Raw genomic sequence first — 20101 nt, 5'->3', positions numbered from 1 at the left:
GATTGATTAGTGTGTATCTTTCCATTCATACTTTCTTTCTTTCTGCAACCCATAAAATCAGTTAACCACAACATCTGACTTTATTTCTGATGTACTCAAGAAATTGGAATCCTTTCTTAGCCAAAGCCTGTCTAACATGGTCTTATGTAGTTTATTTCTGAATCATAGTGGTTTTTGCTGAATAACAGGGTAATATTCAATTTATTTCAAAGGAACGATGTAGTCTAACATAATGTTATACCAGGCAGGGGCAGCTTCCTCTAGGGCACAGGTTGGATAAGTGATTTTCAAAACCACACTCAATGATTTAAATAAATGGATAAAACCAAGTCATAGGCTGAATCTGAGCCATAGTTTGCCGGTCTCAGTGTTATACAATTGATTGTCATTTCATAAGGTATACACCTTCTTTTATGACCCTGATCAAGGTAATGTTTGTAGAGCTGCAGGATCTTAGTGAATGTTTTAATCTGGTTCTTAAAAGTTTAAAAGTTAGATGTGACCAAACTTGAAGACAGTCATCCTTTCATTGTCTTCAGAATGACATTAATAGCAAACATATAGCTGACCTATCTAATGAAAATACATGAATTTGATTGCTGCGGTATTAGCATTGGGGCCCCGAGTGGCCGAGTGGTCTAAAGCGCTCTTCGTTACGGATCACTGCCATCTCACCTCTGTCTGCGGCGGTTCGAGTCTAAGATTCAGCCAATGTGGGCATGTGAGAAAGCCTGCCAGTAGCTTCTCGTGGGTCGGTGGTTCTTTCCGGGGTTTTCCGGGTTCTTCCTCCACCATTAATACTGGCCGCCATGTATAGCCTATCGTGCTGAAAAATGGCGTTAAACCCCACAACAACAGCATTGGCTTGTCAGTTTTGGTGTGGATCAGGGTTTTAGACTCAGTGGACCAGACCTGGATTTTAGACTCAGTGGACCAGACCAGGGTTTTAGACTCAATGGACCAGACCAGAGTTTGAGACTCGGTTGACCAGACCAGGGTTTTAGACTCACTGGACCAGACCAGGGTTTTAGACTCAGTGGAATAGACCAGAGTTTGAGACTCCATGGACCAGACCAGCGTTTTAGACTCAGTTGACCAGACCAGGGTTTTAGACTCAGTTGACCAGACCAGGGTTTTAGACTCAGTTGACCAGACCAGAGTTTGAGACTCCATGGACCAGACCAGGGTTTTAGACTCAGTGGACCAGACCAGTGTTTTAGACTCACTGGACCAGACCAGGGATTTAGACTGTTTGGAGTTGGTCATGGAACCAGGCTATATTTTATAGGGTGTCCATCAGACAGCTTAATCCACCAAAATTCATCTAAACTGCCTACATGATGAAACTTTTGCATCATCTAGAAATGTCATTGGGCAGGCAAAAACATGAAAGTAAAGATCAGCCTCCTAAAAAATATGTGCAGCACACAGTTATAGAAAATAAATATTCAGATACTTGGTTGTGCCAGGAAATGAGCAGGAGAAGTAACAAAAATTACATTTATTGGACATAAAACCTAGATTACATTTATTGGACACAAAGTCTAGATTACATTTATTGGACATAAAACTTAATATTATGTCAAATTTAGTATTGAACGTGGCATGAGAGATGAATACTACTGTCATGTAAATAAAAACAAAGATTACATCCAGTAATTGACTTCATAGAGGTATAAATTGTAGTTTCTGAAACTGAAATGGAGAACATTATGTTAAGAATGTGCTATTAAACAAAATGTTGCCCTTTTTGTTTCAGACCAATATCTAAACTTTTCAAATGTATGTTTTTCAAGTCAACAAACGTAGCACATGATACTTCATTACACCTGGCTGAAAATTGCTCTAATTTAAGGAAAAATGTTAACTGTCTTCCTGACATGGGCTTTTTAGGGTTGGCATGTCTGGTATTGGATCAAAACCTTGGAAAATGCTGCTCGTGCTGCTGATGAGTATTCTTTAACTCATAAAGTTCTTTTGTAAATAAAACTTCCACCCAGCAGTCTTCTGGCAGAAAAGTATTTCAGCCCAATACAAACCCTGCTAAATCTCACACTGGCACAACTTATAAAAATCAAGCTTTAGATAAACTTGATCAAAGACGTTTATCTCTTCCTAAATGTACCTCTTGCAAAAAGAAAGGACACATTATTTCTGATTGTTACAAACTGAAAAAATAGGCATCAAAATCAAGACAGACCTATTCCAAATGCTCTTATTTCTAAGAGGTCAAGGTCATAGTCAGTGTATTGACAGCAATATATTTGTTGGGTCTAATAAACCCCAGTCTGATTTTATTATGGAGAATTATGAACCATTCATATTGAAGGGTTCTATATCACTCTTGGGTGATTTGGCCAATCCTATCCCTATTAACATTTTAAGAGACACAGGAGCTTCACGGAGTCTTTTATTGTCAGGTGCTTTGCCTTTTTCTGAGAAGTCTTCTTCTAATGAGAGTGTTCTTATTCAGGGAGTGGAGTGTGGCTTTATTAATATTCTTCTCCACTGTGTACATTTGTCATCAGACTTAATCTCAGGACCAGTGATAGTCAAAACAGTGCATGCTTTACCCATTGAGAGCATTTATTTAATACTAGGCAATGACCTAGCTGGAGACAAGGTTGTGGTTAATCCACTTGTAACTGACAAGCCTTGTTTGCCTCAGAATTTGATCTAATTGAGAGAAAATATCCCTGATTTATACCCAGCTTGTGCAGTTGAGCTATGGCAAAGAAAGCTCTTGAGAATGATGTTGATAAGGAAAGTATTCCTTTAGCTGACATGTATTGGTCAGGCTTTTGATGAGGTCACTTTCACTCATTGTTTGGATCAATCAGAAGGTATTGATCACAGTGATCCTCTTTTAACTACTCATTCTCTTTATTCTAATCAGGGTGAGAAACAACAATCACATGGGATGTATTCCAGACTGGTGAATTTTGTAACACCGTAAAAAAGCAAGCTTCGTATCATCTGCTAGCTAGATCTTGATGAAATTTAATTTTTTTAAATGCTACCTTCAGTCATTTACTGGCAATACAAATTAGTTAATTTAATAGAATTAGCTAGTTTTCACTTGTCTTAGTTGAAGTTTGCATAACTAGAATAACCAGGAGAAGGAATACTGGTGATACAAGTAATATTTCATCATGGGACACACATAAATGAAATATGTTGAATCTTTATTAAACAAGTTTAGTGATTATCTGTTTTTTCATCATTTATTTTTTATTTTTGTTTTACATTATTCCATTTAATTTAATTCAGCTTTTAATTCTACTGGTTATAGACCAGAAGAGCTTATGGGTTGGTCTTTTGTTGACCATCCATCCATCCATGCATAATCCATCCTATCATCCATCCATCCATCAAGTTTGTTATCATCACTCCTCCTAAACTTCTTAGAGGATTGTCATGAAACTTTACACCTGCACTGATGAAAAAGTTTAGATGTCCAGAATGAAAAGGTTCTGCTCAGACATTTATTATTGCCAACACAGCAACCATCTTGAAAATCTTATCACTACTCCTGAATTTATGGTCATATTGACGTAGGGTTTTCAAATAATTTGTGTTTAGATGACCCTAAATGAAAGTGGTGCTGATGTGTTGACTAATATGGTTTCCACATGAGCCAACATAAAAATCTAGTTATCATTACTGTTCCTGCATGGATGGTCACATCAATATGGGTTTTTTGCTTATGATGTCTATCTGGTGATGATGTGATATCTAATATGGCTGCCACAGTAACCATTTGAAAATCTTGTTGTAGCAGCTACTCCTGAACTGAATGTCATATTGACATTTGGTTTTCACCAGAAAATTCTTATGTCTGTTTGGTGCTAATGAAATTGGTTCTGCTTAGACTATCAATATGGTTGCTTCAGTGGCCATCTTGAAAATATTGTTATTACTACTTCACTGGAATGGATGGTCATATGAGCATGGGTTTTCACTGAAAGACTTATAATGTCGAGCTGGTCTTACAATGTCTAGTTGGTCCTAAAGACTTTTTATAATGTCTAGTTGGTCCTAAAGGCATTTTATAAAGTCTAATTGGTCCGAAAGACTTCTTAAAATGTCTAGTTGGTCCTAAAGACATCTTATAATGTCTAGTTGTTCCTAAAGACATCTTATAATGTCTAGTTGGTCCTAAAGACATCTTATAATGTCTAGTTGGTCCTAAAGACTTCTTATAATGTCTAGTTGGTCCTAAATGAAAATGACTTCAATCTGTTTTCCAAAATGGCAGCCATCTTAAAGATCTTGTTATTGCTATTACTCCTCAATGGAAAGTCATATCAGCATGGGGATGTCATCAGAAGACGTCTTACGACGTTTTATTGGACCCAAATAAAAATGGCATTGCCCAGACATCCAATATTGCCACTGTTATCACTAATTCACCTGAATGGTTGGAGTTTTCACTAAGAAACTTCTTATGTTGTCTGGTAGGTCCTTAATGAAAATGGTGCTGCTCTGACATCCAGTATGTCACCAGAGCAACCATAGGAAAAACTTGCTGTTGCTATTCCTTCTGAATGAACAACTATATTAGTATAAGGTTTTCACTGGCAAATTTCTTATGGCATCTAGCTCACCTTAAATAAAAATGGTGCAGATGTGAATATTTAATATGACCACCACAGCGACCATCTTGAAAATCTCATTGCTACCCAATCTAGAAAGTCATATCAACACGGGTTTTCACCTAAGTTTTATGGTGTTAAGTTGATACTAAATGAAAATAATGCCAATTAAGCATCAAATATGGCCATCTTTGAAAATCTTGTTATCGCTATTCCAGAAAAATTTGATGGCCATATCAAAATGTGGTTTTTGGCAAAAGACCTCTTATGATATTTAGTTGATCCTAAACAAAAATGGTGCCTGCAGACATCCAATATGACTGCCTTAATGAACATATTGAAAATCATGTTTTCACAAGAATTCTTCTCATAGCATTTAGCTGGCACTAAAGGACAATACTGCTGATCTTACATCCAATATGGCTGCCACTGTGGCTAATTTTAAAATTTTAATGTTCAAGAATATAAGAGATGGTTTCAACAGTCAGCAGTTAGAAAAGAAGAAATGGTCTTATCTTGAATTACAGAAATTCTTTTCAGTGGAGCATAAGTCCCAGTCAGGGACTCTTGTTTCTTATTTATTGTATGTTATGATCTTGTCCAGAAATCATTTCAATTATTTCTTTTTAAAATGTGTTTATGCCCCCAAAATGAGTATTGCAGAGACATATAGCATGAGATTTGCTATTAATACTGTACACATGCATGTCCATGCCATTAGGTTTGCCCATTAATGTATACATGTCCCATTAGGTTTGCCCACTAATGCCATACACATGTATATACATCCCATTAGGTTTGCCCATTAATGTATACACGTCCCATTAGGTTTGCCCACTAATGACATCCACATGTGTATATGCATCCCATTAGGTTTGTCCATTAATGCCATACACATGTATATACATCCCATTAAGTTTGCCCATTACTGTATACATGTCCCATTAGGTTTGCCCACTAGTGACATCCACATGTGTATATACATCCCATTAGGTTTGTCCATTAATGCCATACACATGTATATACATCCCATTAGGTTTGCCCATTAATGTATACATGTCCCATTAGGTTTGCACACTAATGACATCCACATGTGTATATACATCCCATTAGGTTTGTCCATTAATGCCATACACATGTATATATATCCCATTAGGTTTGCCCATTAATGCCATACACATGTATATACATTCCATTAGGTTTGCCCATTAATTACATCCACATGTGTATATGCATCCCATTAGGTTTGTCCATTAATGCCATACATACACACACCATTCTGTACATACTTTTTTGTAACCACTGTAAATATTCTTTTCCACGATCAAACATAAATGCAAACATTCTGCCAGGGTTGCAGGAATAGAGGGTTATCCTTGGATGGTCAGTACACACATTTGTAGTTTTTATTACTGGTATATGCGTGCCTTTTTGGCAGAGCATAAAATGCAATGACCCTGTCATTCCATTAATTTTTCCTTTTTTTCACACAATAATTTCAATTCTTCATCTACATTTATCAAACTTTGAGGATGGCTTCAGTTGGACTAAGGAGGAAATCTATTGATTTTGGGATGTGAAGGTCAAGGTCACCGACTTGAAAAAGGAAAATGGTTTCCACACAATACTATTCATTGTACAACATTAACTAGGATCTTATGGATAGCTTGCATATTTTGTAAGGAATAAGCTTATTGAATTTGGGGTCAAATAGTAGAAAGTGAAGGTCAGGGTGACTAAAAGAAGAAAATGGTTTCCAGACAGTAGCAATGAATGTAAAGACACAGTAACATCAGTTCTACATCACACAAGTAAAAATGTGTCCATGGTGACCAATTGTTATGCATGTGTTGCACTTGGGGTATTGAAAAAGCCCATATTTTGGGTGGGGTGGGGTGGGGTCAAAATGTATAAGATTTAGGTCACTGACTGAAAAAATGATCTCTGCATAAAAATATAAATTCTTGACCACAAACCATCCTTAAAGTTCATGGATGATTTGCACAATAGGATGGAAAGGGGCCTATTGATTTTGGGTTCAAAGGGTATGGTGATTTTAACTAAAATAAGAATAAGGATTTATGCATAGTAACTTCAGTTCTAGACCATGTACCCTAACCCAAGTTTGAAGAGGGCTTGCACTTAAGTTATGGAATGGGTCTTTTAATTTTTGGGATCAAACTGTAAAGCATCAAGGTCAATGTGGCTCAAATAAAATTGGTTTTGTAAATAATCTTTTGTTTTAGGGCAAATTCCTCGATAAAATTTTGTGGATGACTTGTACTTTAGGGTAATAGAAAAACTTGCAGATTCTGGAGTTGAGAGGTCTTTGTGATAGGTCAAGGTCATTGACACCTGTTGGTCAATAATCTGCAGTGTCAGCTGTGCCCTGCTGATACCTATGTAGAGTACTATTCAACATTGGGTTAGTGTATAACATTCTGTTCTGGTACTCTTGTTTTTAATCATTTACATTATAGGCTGTTCTTATGTTTTTTGACACCTCTTGCATGAAAAATGATTGTTAGAAAGAGGACCCACTATAAGATGTTGAAACTTGGTTTGATCCTGTAAATTATTTCAATATTTATGCAATGAAGTTACAAGTACATGGAGTAATAGTCATAAAGTATATTTCTGTAATGTTATGCCATCTTTGATGTCATGTAAAATCCAGTAGGATAAACCGAAAAAAAAGTAATTTCCATGATCCCTCATTATAGTACAGTTCATGGAAGCCATAAAAGTGAATACAACCCATGGTTACTTGTGTTATATGAGGGACCATTTGCATTTCAGTCTTGGACAGTCTATGAAAACATTTATAACTTTATTTGTCTCATGAATGAATAAGAAAGAGAGAAAAAAAGTAAGAGACCTACAGTATACTATCTGCCCAACTAGTGGGACAAGGGAAAGAACTCGTCAGAAGCTCTCGTAGAGGAAGAGAAAGTTCAGTAGCAATATAGATGTGGACAGCTGGCAGTTAGTTGAAGTCAAAGACCAATGTTGAATGATTTTTGGAAGGTTCGTGATTTGAATACAGACGCCAATGCAACAACTGGAGGGAGAATGTAGGGATACAGAAAAAGTCAAGAGCGTACAGGTTAGAAGTATTTCCTTGTAGCAGAATATCGGATCCCAAAACACACGTCACCCTAATCCATTCGGCGTTGTCGATTCGGGGGGTTACTTTTGAATTTGATGGTTATTACTCACGTTAGACAAATCTGGAGGACGCATTGAAATAAAATAACCCCAGCCTAAATTCTTGAAGGTTTCTCGTCATTCTAACATACACAAACTTTAAACTTTATGCGTGACATAGCTCATAAAGTGTGTTAAAGAGTGGGACCTCACTCTGTGTATGAAGTAGTTATGTACGGTAACTTAAGTCGGACTAAATCCTATGTATGAAGTAGTTATATACGGTAACTTAAAAAATTGGGACTAAAATGACTAAACCCTGTGTATGAAGTAGTTATGTACGGTAACTTGAGTCAGACTAAATTGACTAAACCCTTTATATGAAGTAGTTATATACGGTAAGTTATGTCGGACTAAATTGACTAAACAGTGTGTATGAAGTAGTTTTGTACCGTAACTTAATATACTTTCAAGTGTTCTTTTTTTTTTGATAAACCCAAATTGGTTTTCCCTTTTTATCTTTGGAGGTCATTCTATATTTCTTATAGGCAATCAGAAAATATTTTTAGTCTTTCCTATCAATTTAAAGATACATGTATGCATTTGAAATATGTTATATATCTAAACCTTCAGTAAACATTATCTAAATCATTATTCTAAGTATTTGCTTGATTGTCACCATGAATCTGTGATGGAATCCCTCCCAGAATCATTTGTATTGGATTTTTGTGTGAAATGATTTTATAATTTCAATGTTATTCTCATTTAATAATGCATTGCTGGCATCATGCATTTTTTTCCAAATAATTTTTTTTCTACTTATCTGAATCCTGTTATTCACCCATAGGTTATTTTAAAAAATAACTTGTCACTGTAATTTGATCTGATAGTCTTTAAACATGTCATCTCAAAATGGGTTAAACTATAATGCAGAATTTTAATGAAGAATACTCCAGGTTTGGTAAATTTAATATAATGCAGCCAGTGAATGCCTAACAAGTTCACCCAGTGTTTTAAGAAGTTAAAAATCCAAATCCATGAGATTTTCAATATCAGTGCATAGTGTTGTTCCGATTATCGATTGTTGAGTTGGTTGAGCGAACCAATAAGATAATTGATTGTGAAACTCCATAATCGATTATGTGTAAAGGGAGACTACCTTTTAGTTGTATGCAAAGGACAAAGGTTAGTAATACCCCAAGCCACTAAAGTTGACCTGAAATTTATTAATTCCCTTCACAACTACAAATATAAAGCCATATGATATTTCATAGGTGCAAAATTTCATAATTAGGAACATATAGCCATTATTACATGCTCAAGTTGTTAAATAGTTGAGTTAATGAATTTAAACACATTTTGATGATTTGTTTCAGTTTTAAATGCAACATTATTTGTAGTATTTGTAAACAATGACAAACAAGAAAACCATGTCCTTCTGCACTTAAAATTATGGACACATCACATATGAATGAAAGGATTTTTGGGGATTGTAGCAGTATTTCAGTTGCACATGACTTATCAGCCATAAAAAGTTGCATTCATTTAACAAAGATGTAGAACAAAAATAACACACAATACAATATACAAAAATGTAATATTATTATCAGGTTCAAGTATGTTACATGTCATTAAAAGAGATTACTCCTGTACATTTACTAACATCTTGAAATATTTACCAAAGATATAACTGAATAACATACAAAATTTAAAATTTGCTCTTAGTAACCGATTATAATCGATTATCAGTTGGTTAAGTGGAACCAATTATTGATTATGAATTTCTTACCGATTCCCATCACTATCAATGCATAAACTGATAAAAAAATTATACATGGTCCATCATAAGGTTTCCCAAAGAAGTGCAACCTCAGCAACTACTCCAACTACAGAGGAATCACACTCTTGTCAGTACCAGGGAAAGTCTTCATCTGGGCCCTATTGGAGAGGATGAAGGAGGCTGTCAACCCACAGTTACAAGACGAGCAAGTCGGCTTCCGGCAGAACAGATCTTGTATGGACCAAATAGCTACTCTTCGCATCATAGTTGCGCAATCTTTGGAGTGGAATTCTTTGATCTACATCAGATTTGTGAATTATGAGAAGGCATTTGACAGTGTGGCCCATGATGAAACTTTGGAAACTTCTTTTCCACTATGGCATCCCAACCAAGCTGCTGAACCTGATCAAGAACGCTTATAATGGAATGTCCTTCAGAGTTATTCATGCAGGACAGCGCACAGACAGCTTCCTTGTGTGGACTACGTGAGGCAAGGCTGCTTGCTGTCGCGGTTTCTCTTCCTTTTTGCCATAGACTTAATTATGAAGACATCCACCAAAGGGCAGAGAAATGGGATCTAGTGGACATTGTGGAGTCAACTTGAGGACCTGGACTTTGCCGATGACCTAGTGCTCTTGTCCCATCATCATCAGCAAATGCAGGACAAGACCGAAATACTGGCAGCCAAATAAGCACAAGTTGGCCTCAACATCCACAAAGACAAGACCAAGATCCTCTAGATCAGTTATGTCAGCAACAAACCAGTCACAGGGCATGGAAGCCCTCTGGGAGAAGTGGAGTCCTTCATGCACCTGGGCAGCATTATCAATCAGCAGGTTGGCACAGATGCTGACATCAAGGCAAGGATCGGAAATGCGAGAGCAGCTTTCATACAGCTCAAGAACATCTAGAGCTTCAAAGAAATTTCCTTGACTACCAAGATCAGACCATTAAACTCCAATGTGAAGTCAGTCCTACTGTATGGAGCAGAGACCTGGAGAACCATCAAAAGTTGACTGTAAAGAGAGTTCAGACCTTTATCAATAGCTACCTAAGAAGAATTCTCCAGATCTGCTTGCCAGAAACCATCAGCAACACCAACCTATGGCAGAGAACCTCCCAGCTTCTGGTAGAGGATGAGATCAAGAAGAGATGGTGGGGTTGGATAGGACACGCCCTACATAAGCCACCAACCAACATTACCAGACAGGCATTGAGTTGGAACCCTCAAGGCAAGCGGAGAAGGGGCTGACCAAGAAACACCTGGTGATGCAACCTTGAGGCGGACATCACTAAGATAGGTCACACCTGGAATCAGCTCGAGGGGATGGCACAGACCAGAGGCGTAGCTATGATATTTTGCGCCCGGGGACGAACTATAAAATTGGCGCCCCAGTCCCCTCCACGTTTAATCACATTTTTGAATATTACCCTTGTTTACTTATTATAATGTAATGTTGTAAGCCTCATTTTGGCGCCCCTGTACCTTGGTGCCCGGGGACATATGTACCCCTCTGCCCCCCTCAGCTACGCCTCTGGCACAGACAGAAGCCTCTGGCAATCTTTTGTGGGCAGCCTATACCCAGGCAGAGGTGACAGGCAAAACTGACTGAACATCATAAGGTTTTAATTTTATTAAACATTTTTACTTTTCGTGCTGAGAAAGTTTATATTGTGTGTTTTTTTTTGTGGGTCATGTATTGTCTGTTTATAATAGTTATTTACAACTGCTTCTTAAAAACCACTCACAGAATTTGACAGAAAGTCTCCTAGAATGAGTCTCTATCAAATTTGTTTAAAGTACTTGTATGTTGATCAGGAATCAGATATGGTCCCTGGTACTAAATATAGAACTCAGTCTTTAAAAAGAAAGAGAAAAGAGTATATGAAAAAACAGTATAATTTGACAAGATTTTACACAGAGCATGTAGGCATGAAGGTTTCTCAAATTTTCAGAAGATGCCAATTCATCATTAAATATGGGTACAATTTGCAGTGATCTCCCCACCAGATTTTTTAGCCTTTAGGGGTACATAAATTCATTGTCCATATTGTCTGAGTCAGAAATTTGTTCATACAGATAAACAACTTTAGCAAGGTTACACATCTGTGGACAAGTAAAATGTGGTTTGTAACTTGAAATGGCTGTAGTTCTTTGTCTAATTGATGTTTATACAAGTTCCATTCATACATGCCAGCAAGTGCATTGTATATTTTCATAGTGTATGCTGAAATTGATCGATTACAACTGAAATCAGCCATAGCTTCTATGGATAAAACCAGTGGAAGCAGACAGTGCTTGTTTTGGCAATATCTTTTGATGGTTACATCAGAATTAATTTCATTGCCTGCAGGATAGGGCTACCCTGAGAAACCTGTTGTTCTGAACTAGTTGCTGGGCTCCTTAAAATGAATATGTACAACTACAAACATTTTCTCCAGGAATGCATCAGGAGGGATCGTTTTCTTATAAGGCTAGGGCCAAACAGTGAAAAGTTGAATGAAAAGTCAACAAAATAGACTAAAGCTATACAGTGGAACCCCGCTATAACGCGCCCCGCCATAACGCGAATTCGGATATAACGCGGTCATAGCATGGCTCCCGAAATTTCGTATATTCATTCACACATGGAGAAAAAAAATTTGGAGAAAAGTAAAAAAAACAAAACAAGAAATTAACTTCATTTTGGGCATGAGGTTAGTTGTGACTTTTAAAATAATATGATCGTGGCATGGTTCCTGAAATTTGAAATTCATTTACGTGTATTTTTATCGGACTGTGAAAATATTTGTTTAACGTACGAGAAATAGTGTGTAAAACGTTTATTATAATTTGGTGGAAGAATTCGCGTATGACTTTTAATAATAAACGATTGGAACTTAACAATTTATCCAGGTTCTTTAAGTGATTTTGGAGAAGTGATTGTGTATGAATTCTAAAATAATACGATATATATAACGTACGAGAAATAGTGTGTACAACGCTTGGCTTCTGAAATTTATCAATTTGAACAGGTTGTGGTGAAGCTCCGTATTCTACTCTAGAAGAGAAAACTGGTTTCATTAGGTTTTTGAATTGTTAAGCCGAAGTAAACATTATCGGAAGTGTTACTTATTACGGATCCATGAGTAAAGCCAGTAAATCGTCTTTGTGATTGTCTTCCATGAATTCTGTATACAGTCGTTGCTCAAACAATAGCCGACATGGGCTTCTTATTTAACTGCAATCACAGCCAAGCAGCAGACAAAGCTGTGGTTGATACAAGAGTCGCACAATTTAATAAACATCAAAGGACGAAAGCCGCCAACATGTATGCTGTGCTTGGCGGTGTGATCAAACAACAAACAGTTGAAAGTAAATAATATCCACTTTATTATCTGTAAATTAAAAGGGTATGAAATTGTACATCTGTTCAGCTTAATTTTGTTTTATATAAGAAGTGATTCGTAACCATTGCAGGCCTTCATTACTTAGTTATCGAGCTTTATCTGTGTACGTTGTTTGCTTATATAAAAAAATATTTTACTGTTATGGAAAAGCAAGTTCAAAAACGCAAGTCGTTTTCTGCTAAAGAGAAACTGTATGCCCTAGATCAACTTAAGAAGGGCAAACAACAAACTCAGCTTGCCAGAGATCTATGAATCAGCGAGTCCACTTTGCGAGGGTGGAAAACAGATGAAGGAAAGCTCCGTAGTCTACCCAACATTCTTGAAGAGGAAACTGGTTTACAGCGTAAAAGGGTTAAGTTAGCTAATGACAATGTCCTAGATTCAGCTTTGTACCAATGGTTTGTACAAGCTCGCTCAGAAGGTGTTCCAATTTCTGGCCCAATTCTGAAAGCCCAAGCAGAGAAATTTGATCACCGTATCAATGGAGATGATTCCAAATTTAAGGCGAGTAATGGCTGGCTAGACAGATTCAAGAAAAGGCACGCTATCAGCCAAGTTCTTGTGTCTGGGGAAATCTGCTCCGCTGACAAAGAGGCTGCCAATTCCTACCCGATTGGGCTTAAAAAGTTGCTGGAGGATGGTTGCTACACAGCCAACCAAGTTTACAACTGCGATGAGACTGGTTTATGTTATAAAATGTTACCTGATCGCACCCTTGCAACCAAGACTGACAGTCACAAACGAGAAGGTTTCAAGAAGTGGAAGGACAGAGTGACTCTCTTATTTTGTGTTAATAAGTCTGGCAGCCACAAAGTCAGACCTCTGATGATTGGAAAATCGAAAGCTCCCAGATGTTTTCATCATGTAAATATGAAGGCACTTCCATTTCAGTACACTAACAGCAAGAATGCTTGGATGAATAGCTCCATATTTGACGACTGGTTTCACAAAACATTCGTTCCAGATGTTCGGGCTCATTTACGAAAACTCAAGCTGGAGGAAAAAGCTCTCCTCCTGCTGGATAATTGCCCTGCCCACCCCCCAGCGGAAAATCTTGTCAACAGTGATGGCAAGATCAAAGTTTCGTACCTCCCGAAAAACACTACGTCAGAAATCCAGCCACTTGACCAAGGCATAATTTCCGTATTTAAACAAAATTATCGCCGTGAAATGATAAAGGGAATGGTAGCAGATAATAACGCATCCGTCGACACATCATTGGCATTACTCAACTTAAAAGAAGTATGTCACCTTGGAGGTAAAGCCTGGGATGCTATCACTGCACGCTGCATTGAACGATGCTGGATAAAGGGTCTTGGGCCAGCTTTTACGCCCTCGACACAAAATGATAGTGATGATGAGCTTGAATTTACAGGATTCACTGAAGACGACGTACGTTTAGCAGAAGAAGCACTCAAAAAATACGAGCACAGTCATCATGATATCCTTAACTGGTATTCAGTAGATGACATCTGCCCTATATACGAACACATATCAGATGACGAAATTGTTACAAATGTCAGCAGGAAGAATGAAGCTGCACAATCAGAACCTGAAACTAGTGACGATAATGATAACGATGACCATGGCACCCCAACTCCCCCACCAAAAGTGTCTGAAGCAGTAGTACATTTAGAAGCAAGTTTAAGGTGGCTGGAAACACAAGATGTTGACAGCGTCAAAGTCCTTCAATTAAGAAACATTCTTGACTTTGCTAGAACCCAACAGTTCGCGGCAAAGAAGCAAACGTCATGGGATATATTTTTCAAGAAATGATGAAATTTAAATTTGGAACCACACTGACTTTGCACTTTGCGCAACGATTAATTTAGCAGTTTTCACATGTTTCTTTTGATGTTCACAAAATCTGAAATAAAAGTTATTTGCACGCTGAAATCATGCGTTGATTATTAATTATTCTTGCAGTTGTCGCATATGATAAAATTTTAGCGGTATGAAATTTGTACAGACACTGTATGTAGACCGGGAATAGCTGCATGCAATGACCGTACGATATCAGACGGCAAGTAAATGGTTTCAATATTTTGTTCATCCTATATTTTACACGACGAATTCAGACTATTACAAAATTATTGAATATTTTAAATCTGTTCGATTTTCAGTGAAATTACATCCATTATGGATGAACTGCATGCCACGACGGCACGGTAGCATATGGTGTTGATACACTTTTCATGATATAGCGATAGTCTGGTATTATCGGTCAATCTGTATTATCGTTCAAACAAATAAAAATTAGTAAATGTTTTTAATGCACAGTAATAACCTATAAATATATTAGCCATCGATTTCACTGGACAACAAATTTTTACAAAAGTCATGTTACTGAAATAAAATTAGTCAATTCTTATCAATTTTTATGTGCTGAACACGAATATGACAGTCAAATTGCAAAATTGGCTCTAGTTTTTTTGTAATCTGCAAGAAATTAATGTTTACATAACGAAATGCATTCCAATAGTAAAAGGTCAACTGTAATAGCCTACCTATAAAAAATCAAGTCATTGATTACATCTTAGATTTCTTCGCCTGTCTCTTGTACAGCTGTTCGGGAGCATCTCTGAGGAGTGTCCAGCAGTAGTCAGCCAGCATTGTAGTGGACCATTTTCCCTGGTATCTTTGTTCCATTGTTGCGATATCTTGATGAAAACGTTCGCCGTGTTCATCACTAACAATACCACAGTTGCTAGGAAAGAAATCCAAATGGGAATGAAGGAAGTGAATCTTTAGAGACATATTGCAGCCAAGTTTCTTATACTTCATCAACATGTCTTCTACTAGTTCCTTATAGTTTTCTGCCCTAACATTTCCGAGGAAGTTTGTAGAAACTAGGCGAAAAGCATTCCATGCTTGTTTCGCGTCACCTTCCAGCAAGTTGTTGAACCGGTCATCTTTGAAAAGCTCTCGAATCTGAGGACCCACAAAAACTCCCTCTTTAATCTTTGCTTCGCTGAGTCGAGGGAATTTTTCATGCAGGTATCGGAATGCTGGCAAAGTCCGGTCAATGGCTTTCACGAAGTTCTTCATCAAACCTAGTTTGATGTGAAGGGGTGGTAGCAAGATTTTCTGAGCCTCAACCAGAGCTGGGTGTTGGATATTCTTCTCTCCAATGGCTACATTCTGCCTGTGAGCCCATTCCTTCCTCATGTAGTGCATTTCCCTTGCTCGGCTATCCCACTCGCATAAGAAACACATGTATTTTGTATATCCTTGCTGCAGTCCCATTAAAAGGGCAACTACCTTCAAATCACCACAGAGGTGCCAGCTGTACTTGTTATACTCAATGGAATTCAGTAGCTGCCTTAAGTTATCGTATGTCTCTTTCATGTGGACAGCATACGCTACTGGAATAGATGGAAGAATGTTTCCATTGTGCAAAAGCACAGCCTTGAGACTCAGTTTCGAAGAGTCCACAAATAGTCTCCATTCTTGTGGGTCATGAGTGATTTTTAAAGCATTCATGAGGCCCTCAATATCGGAACAGAATATCAGATTACTTTCCTTTCTGAAGAAAGGCTCCAATTGCTGGTGGCGCTTTCGATATGCAGTAATTGTGACATCTTCTTCTAGAAGATTCCATTGTTGGAGTCTTGATCCTAGCAATTCTGCCTTGTTCTTTGATAAGTCCAAATCACGAATCAGGTCATTTAGTTCTTCCTGTGTTATTCTGTGTGGGGTTGATGATGCACCACAGTGAAAATCTGGATCACTGCATGCTGATGGACCAGGAGAAGAACAGGTCGACTCACCTTTGTCTTCGTCAGATGAATCAAGAGAATATTCTGCTGGAGGTTCTGGAATAGGAAGTCCCTCACCATGTGGAACTGGTCTCAATGCAGACGGAATGTTTGGGTAGACTATTCTCTACTTCTTTCGCTTCGTTATTCCGCCGGAAAGAGGAGGAACCAAGCAGAAGTAACAGTCATTTAGGTGGTTGCTTGGCTCTCTCCACACCATTGGGACTGCAAACGGCATTGATGACCTTTTGCAATTCAACCACTGTGAAAGCTGTGTTGTACATGTAGCACAGCATATATGCGGAGCCCAAGGCTTGTCTTGGTCACCAACCTTGCATCCGAAGTAAAGATGATATGCCTTCTTCACTTGAGAATTGATACTTTTCTTCTGGTTGGCAAATGTCACTTCCCCACAAATATAGCAAAAATTGTCCGCGGTATTGACACACTTTCGAGGCATTACTGTTCTTTATTGTACGTAAATGGATAAAATAATAAGTTTTATGTAACAGTAGCTTGAACTGTCTCGCACAACGTCTAAAATATTTTAAATGCTGAACCTATCTGATTGGGCTTTATATAGTACACTGCTTACGTCAGCTTCAGCAGCCGCCTGGCATTAGTATAATAGGCCTACACATGTATAGTACACTGCTGACGTCAACTTACTTCAGCAGCCGCATGGCATTAGTATTGCATTGCATCAGAAAATGATGCAATCAACTGTGGATGATGTGAGCATGATGGTATTATGCAATGTTACATCATTATTCCGGATGTTGCTGCAGTCCTACTGGAGAAATTTACACAGTGAAACATAGAAAATGAGGTATATGAATATCTTCAAAACGAGAGCCAATACAAATTTTTCACGGTTATATTCGTGTTCGGCACACCAAAATACTACAGATTAGGGCCTTTTCAAGTCAGTAATGATTTCACTGTTGACCAGTGTTATTTTGAATATATCTTAATTAATGCATTCCAGTTAATATTCATCTGATGATAAGCCGACTTTTGATCATTGTACATGTATACACGTATATGTTCTCGGAAAAAAAGTTAAATATTGTAAAACCCCGCATTAACGCGATCCGATTTTATGGACCCCGATCATCGCGTTATAGTGGGGTTCCACTGTACTTGACTCTGACAGGAAATACATAAAAAAAGAAAATGGGAAGTGGGAAGATTCATGGCTGGATGAGTTTCCTTGGCTCAAGGCCAACAAAAACTGAATAATCATGTCTTGTAAAATATATGTAAGAGATAACCCATAGCTGCAGACAAATCCAGTGGATTGTTTGTAGAACAAGTTATCACAAGGAAAGGCACACTGGTAACACCAAAAGTGCAAAGCACAACACATCAGTTAAAATTTGATAATCAAATGGCCAAATAAGTGAAGAAAGAAGATGTGGGTGATTTAGACAGAGTGATGAATAAATACAGTGTTAGCCAGACTGAGTGTCACAAGAAGCTGTTTACAAAGCAATTGCCATAGAATACTAGAGATTTCTTTTTCTTCAAATAATGAATTTCTTTGTGAGGTTCAAACAGTATAAGGAGTTGGAACTTGGAACTGATCACATAAACAGAACTGTATACTTAGATTTCAACAGTATATCTGGCATCCTCTGAAAAATGTCAAGAATAAAATTAGTCCTACAATGAAAGGCATCTACTCCGATATTGATGTTTTGGGGTTGACGTCTTAATGCCCAATTGGTGTCGTGCAGCAAGTTGCCCAGTCAATTGATGAGAACACAGAGGCTAGAGTTTCATTAATATCTCACACACTTTTCTACAAGTTAAAGTCAGGTTCCTTTAGCCAGACATTACTTATTCTAATGTCTTTTTTCTACTTGATTCAACTTGTTACACATGCAAATGGACATGTTTTCAAGTTCTGTTAATCTACATTTTAGTTGGCAGGAATGTGATGGAAGCAGGAAATGCCAAAATTGGTAATAGCAATTATAAATATTATTTTAACTGTGCTGGCATTTACAGTGACTGAATTCAGTGGCAACCCCCCCCCCCCCAATACATGTAGTCATTATAAGAGTACATCAAAGGAACAGCTTTCATTATTGTGCTATAATAATATTTGGAAAATGTAACACCCCTGGGGCATTAATTAGGGACTACATGGTATATAGTCATTAATACAGTGAGAAGTTTCAATAGAAAACATCCTATAGGTCCCTTTTATTTGGACAGCTGGTCTTAAATTTGGCTGTTAGGCAGATTTCAGCAGGTGATGGATCTGAGGTCCATAATAGACAGAAACATTAGGTCATAACTTTGGGGGCAATGGTGTATTTTAAACTGTAAGTTAACTGTCTAAGCAAAATTACAAAGGTAAATCCTACTGTTCCGATGGCCTTGTGGTTAGAGCCTCTGCCTTGGATGCGGGAGATTGTGGGTTCAAACCACAACCAAGTCATACCAAAGACATAAAAATGGTACTAACAGCTGCCTTGCTGGGCACTCAGCATTAAGAGGTTAGTGTTAGGACTGGTTAGCCTGGTGTTAGGATAAAGTGACTGGGTGGGACATGATGCTGCATGTCTGCAGTACAATGCCTCTGTGCTAGACATCACTATAAACTGCCACACTGCAGAACTGTAGCGATATGACTGAAAAATTGTTAAAGCTATGTTAAAAATCCATATGACACACATGTGCATGCATGTGCATGCACACACACACAAACAGGTAAATCCTATGATAAATACATGCATCTGAGCAAATGTGTTTCAGAATATGTAGAGGTCAGGATTGACATGTGACCTTTGCCCCTTCACTCCAGTGAGGTGTGATTCACCTTGATTAAAGACAAAAGTAATCCCAACTCCCTAAACATCAGATTTGCAAGATTTATAAAATTTCTACAAGTATTTTCAGAGTTTCATGACTGTGTTTGAAAATATAAAATGCATGAACATTAAATATATGCATTAATGATGATACAACTAATGCTGCTGATGACGATGCCAATTACATGCTAGTCTTGCATTTTTCTCCAAAAGAAAGGCTAGAAAAAAATAGTGTTTTTTTTTAGACACTTGTTGGTTTTTACTTGAAAACTAATACATTTTGTTTTGGGAGGATTACACAGAAGAGTATGGCAGTGACTTCATGCAAAGGAAGTACAAAAGAGAGCAGGCACTGAAAATATATAACCATCATATAAAACCTGTCAGTATGGACTGGTTTTGTTCCATTAGGACTGAAACTTATGGACTGTTTTTGCTCCAGTAGGAATGAAACTTATGGACTGGTTTTTCTCCGTTAGGATTGAAACATATCTATTGAAATGTAAATCAAGTTTTGCATGTTACATATAGTAAGTTGTCAGAGATAGTTATCAAATAAGAAATTATAGGCTAAGTTAAGGAATCCTGTTTTATATTGTATACTTTTCT

At 37.6% G+C, this 20101-nt stretch overlaps 1 protein-coding gene across 1 annotated transcript in view; it reads left to right on the top strand.

Moving 5' to 3' along the window:
• The first annotated feature begins 7548 nt into the window (after positions 1 to 7548).
• Positions 7549 to 20101, top strand: part of LOC149782634 (calcium-transporting ATPase type 2C member 1-like) — a 126392-nt gene continuing 113839 nt past the window's right edge. Inside the window, exon 1 of the mRNA XM_089934123.1 lies at positions 7549 to 7701. Within this exon, the coding sequence (XP_089790249.1) occupies positions 7648 to 7701 (54 nt within the window). The 5' untranslated portion in view covers positions 7549 to 7647. The remainder of the gene's footprint in view (positions 7702 to 20101) is intronic.

This window comes from Sinohyriopsis cumingii, chromosome 15 (assembly GCF_028554795.1).
Source record: "Sinohyriopsis cumingii isolate HCF-2022 chromosome 15, ASM2855479v2, whole genome shotgun sequence".
Taxonomy (NCBI): Eukaryota; Metazoa; Mollusca; class Bivalvia; order Unionida; family Unionidae; genus Sinohyriopsis; species Sinohyriopsis cumingii.
The sequence above is the reverse complement of the archived record's forward strand: the minus strand, read 5'-3'. Positions and strand labels throughout refer to the sequence as shown.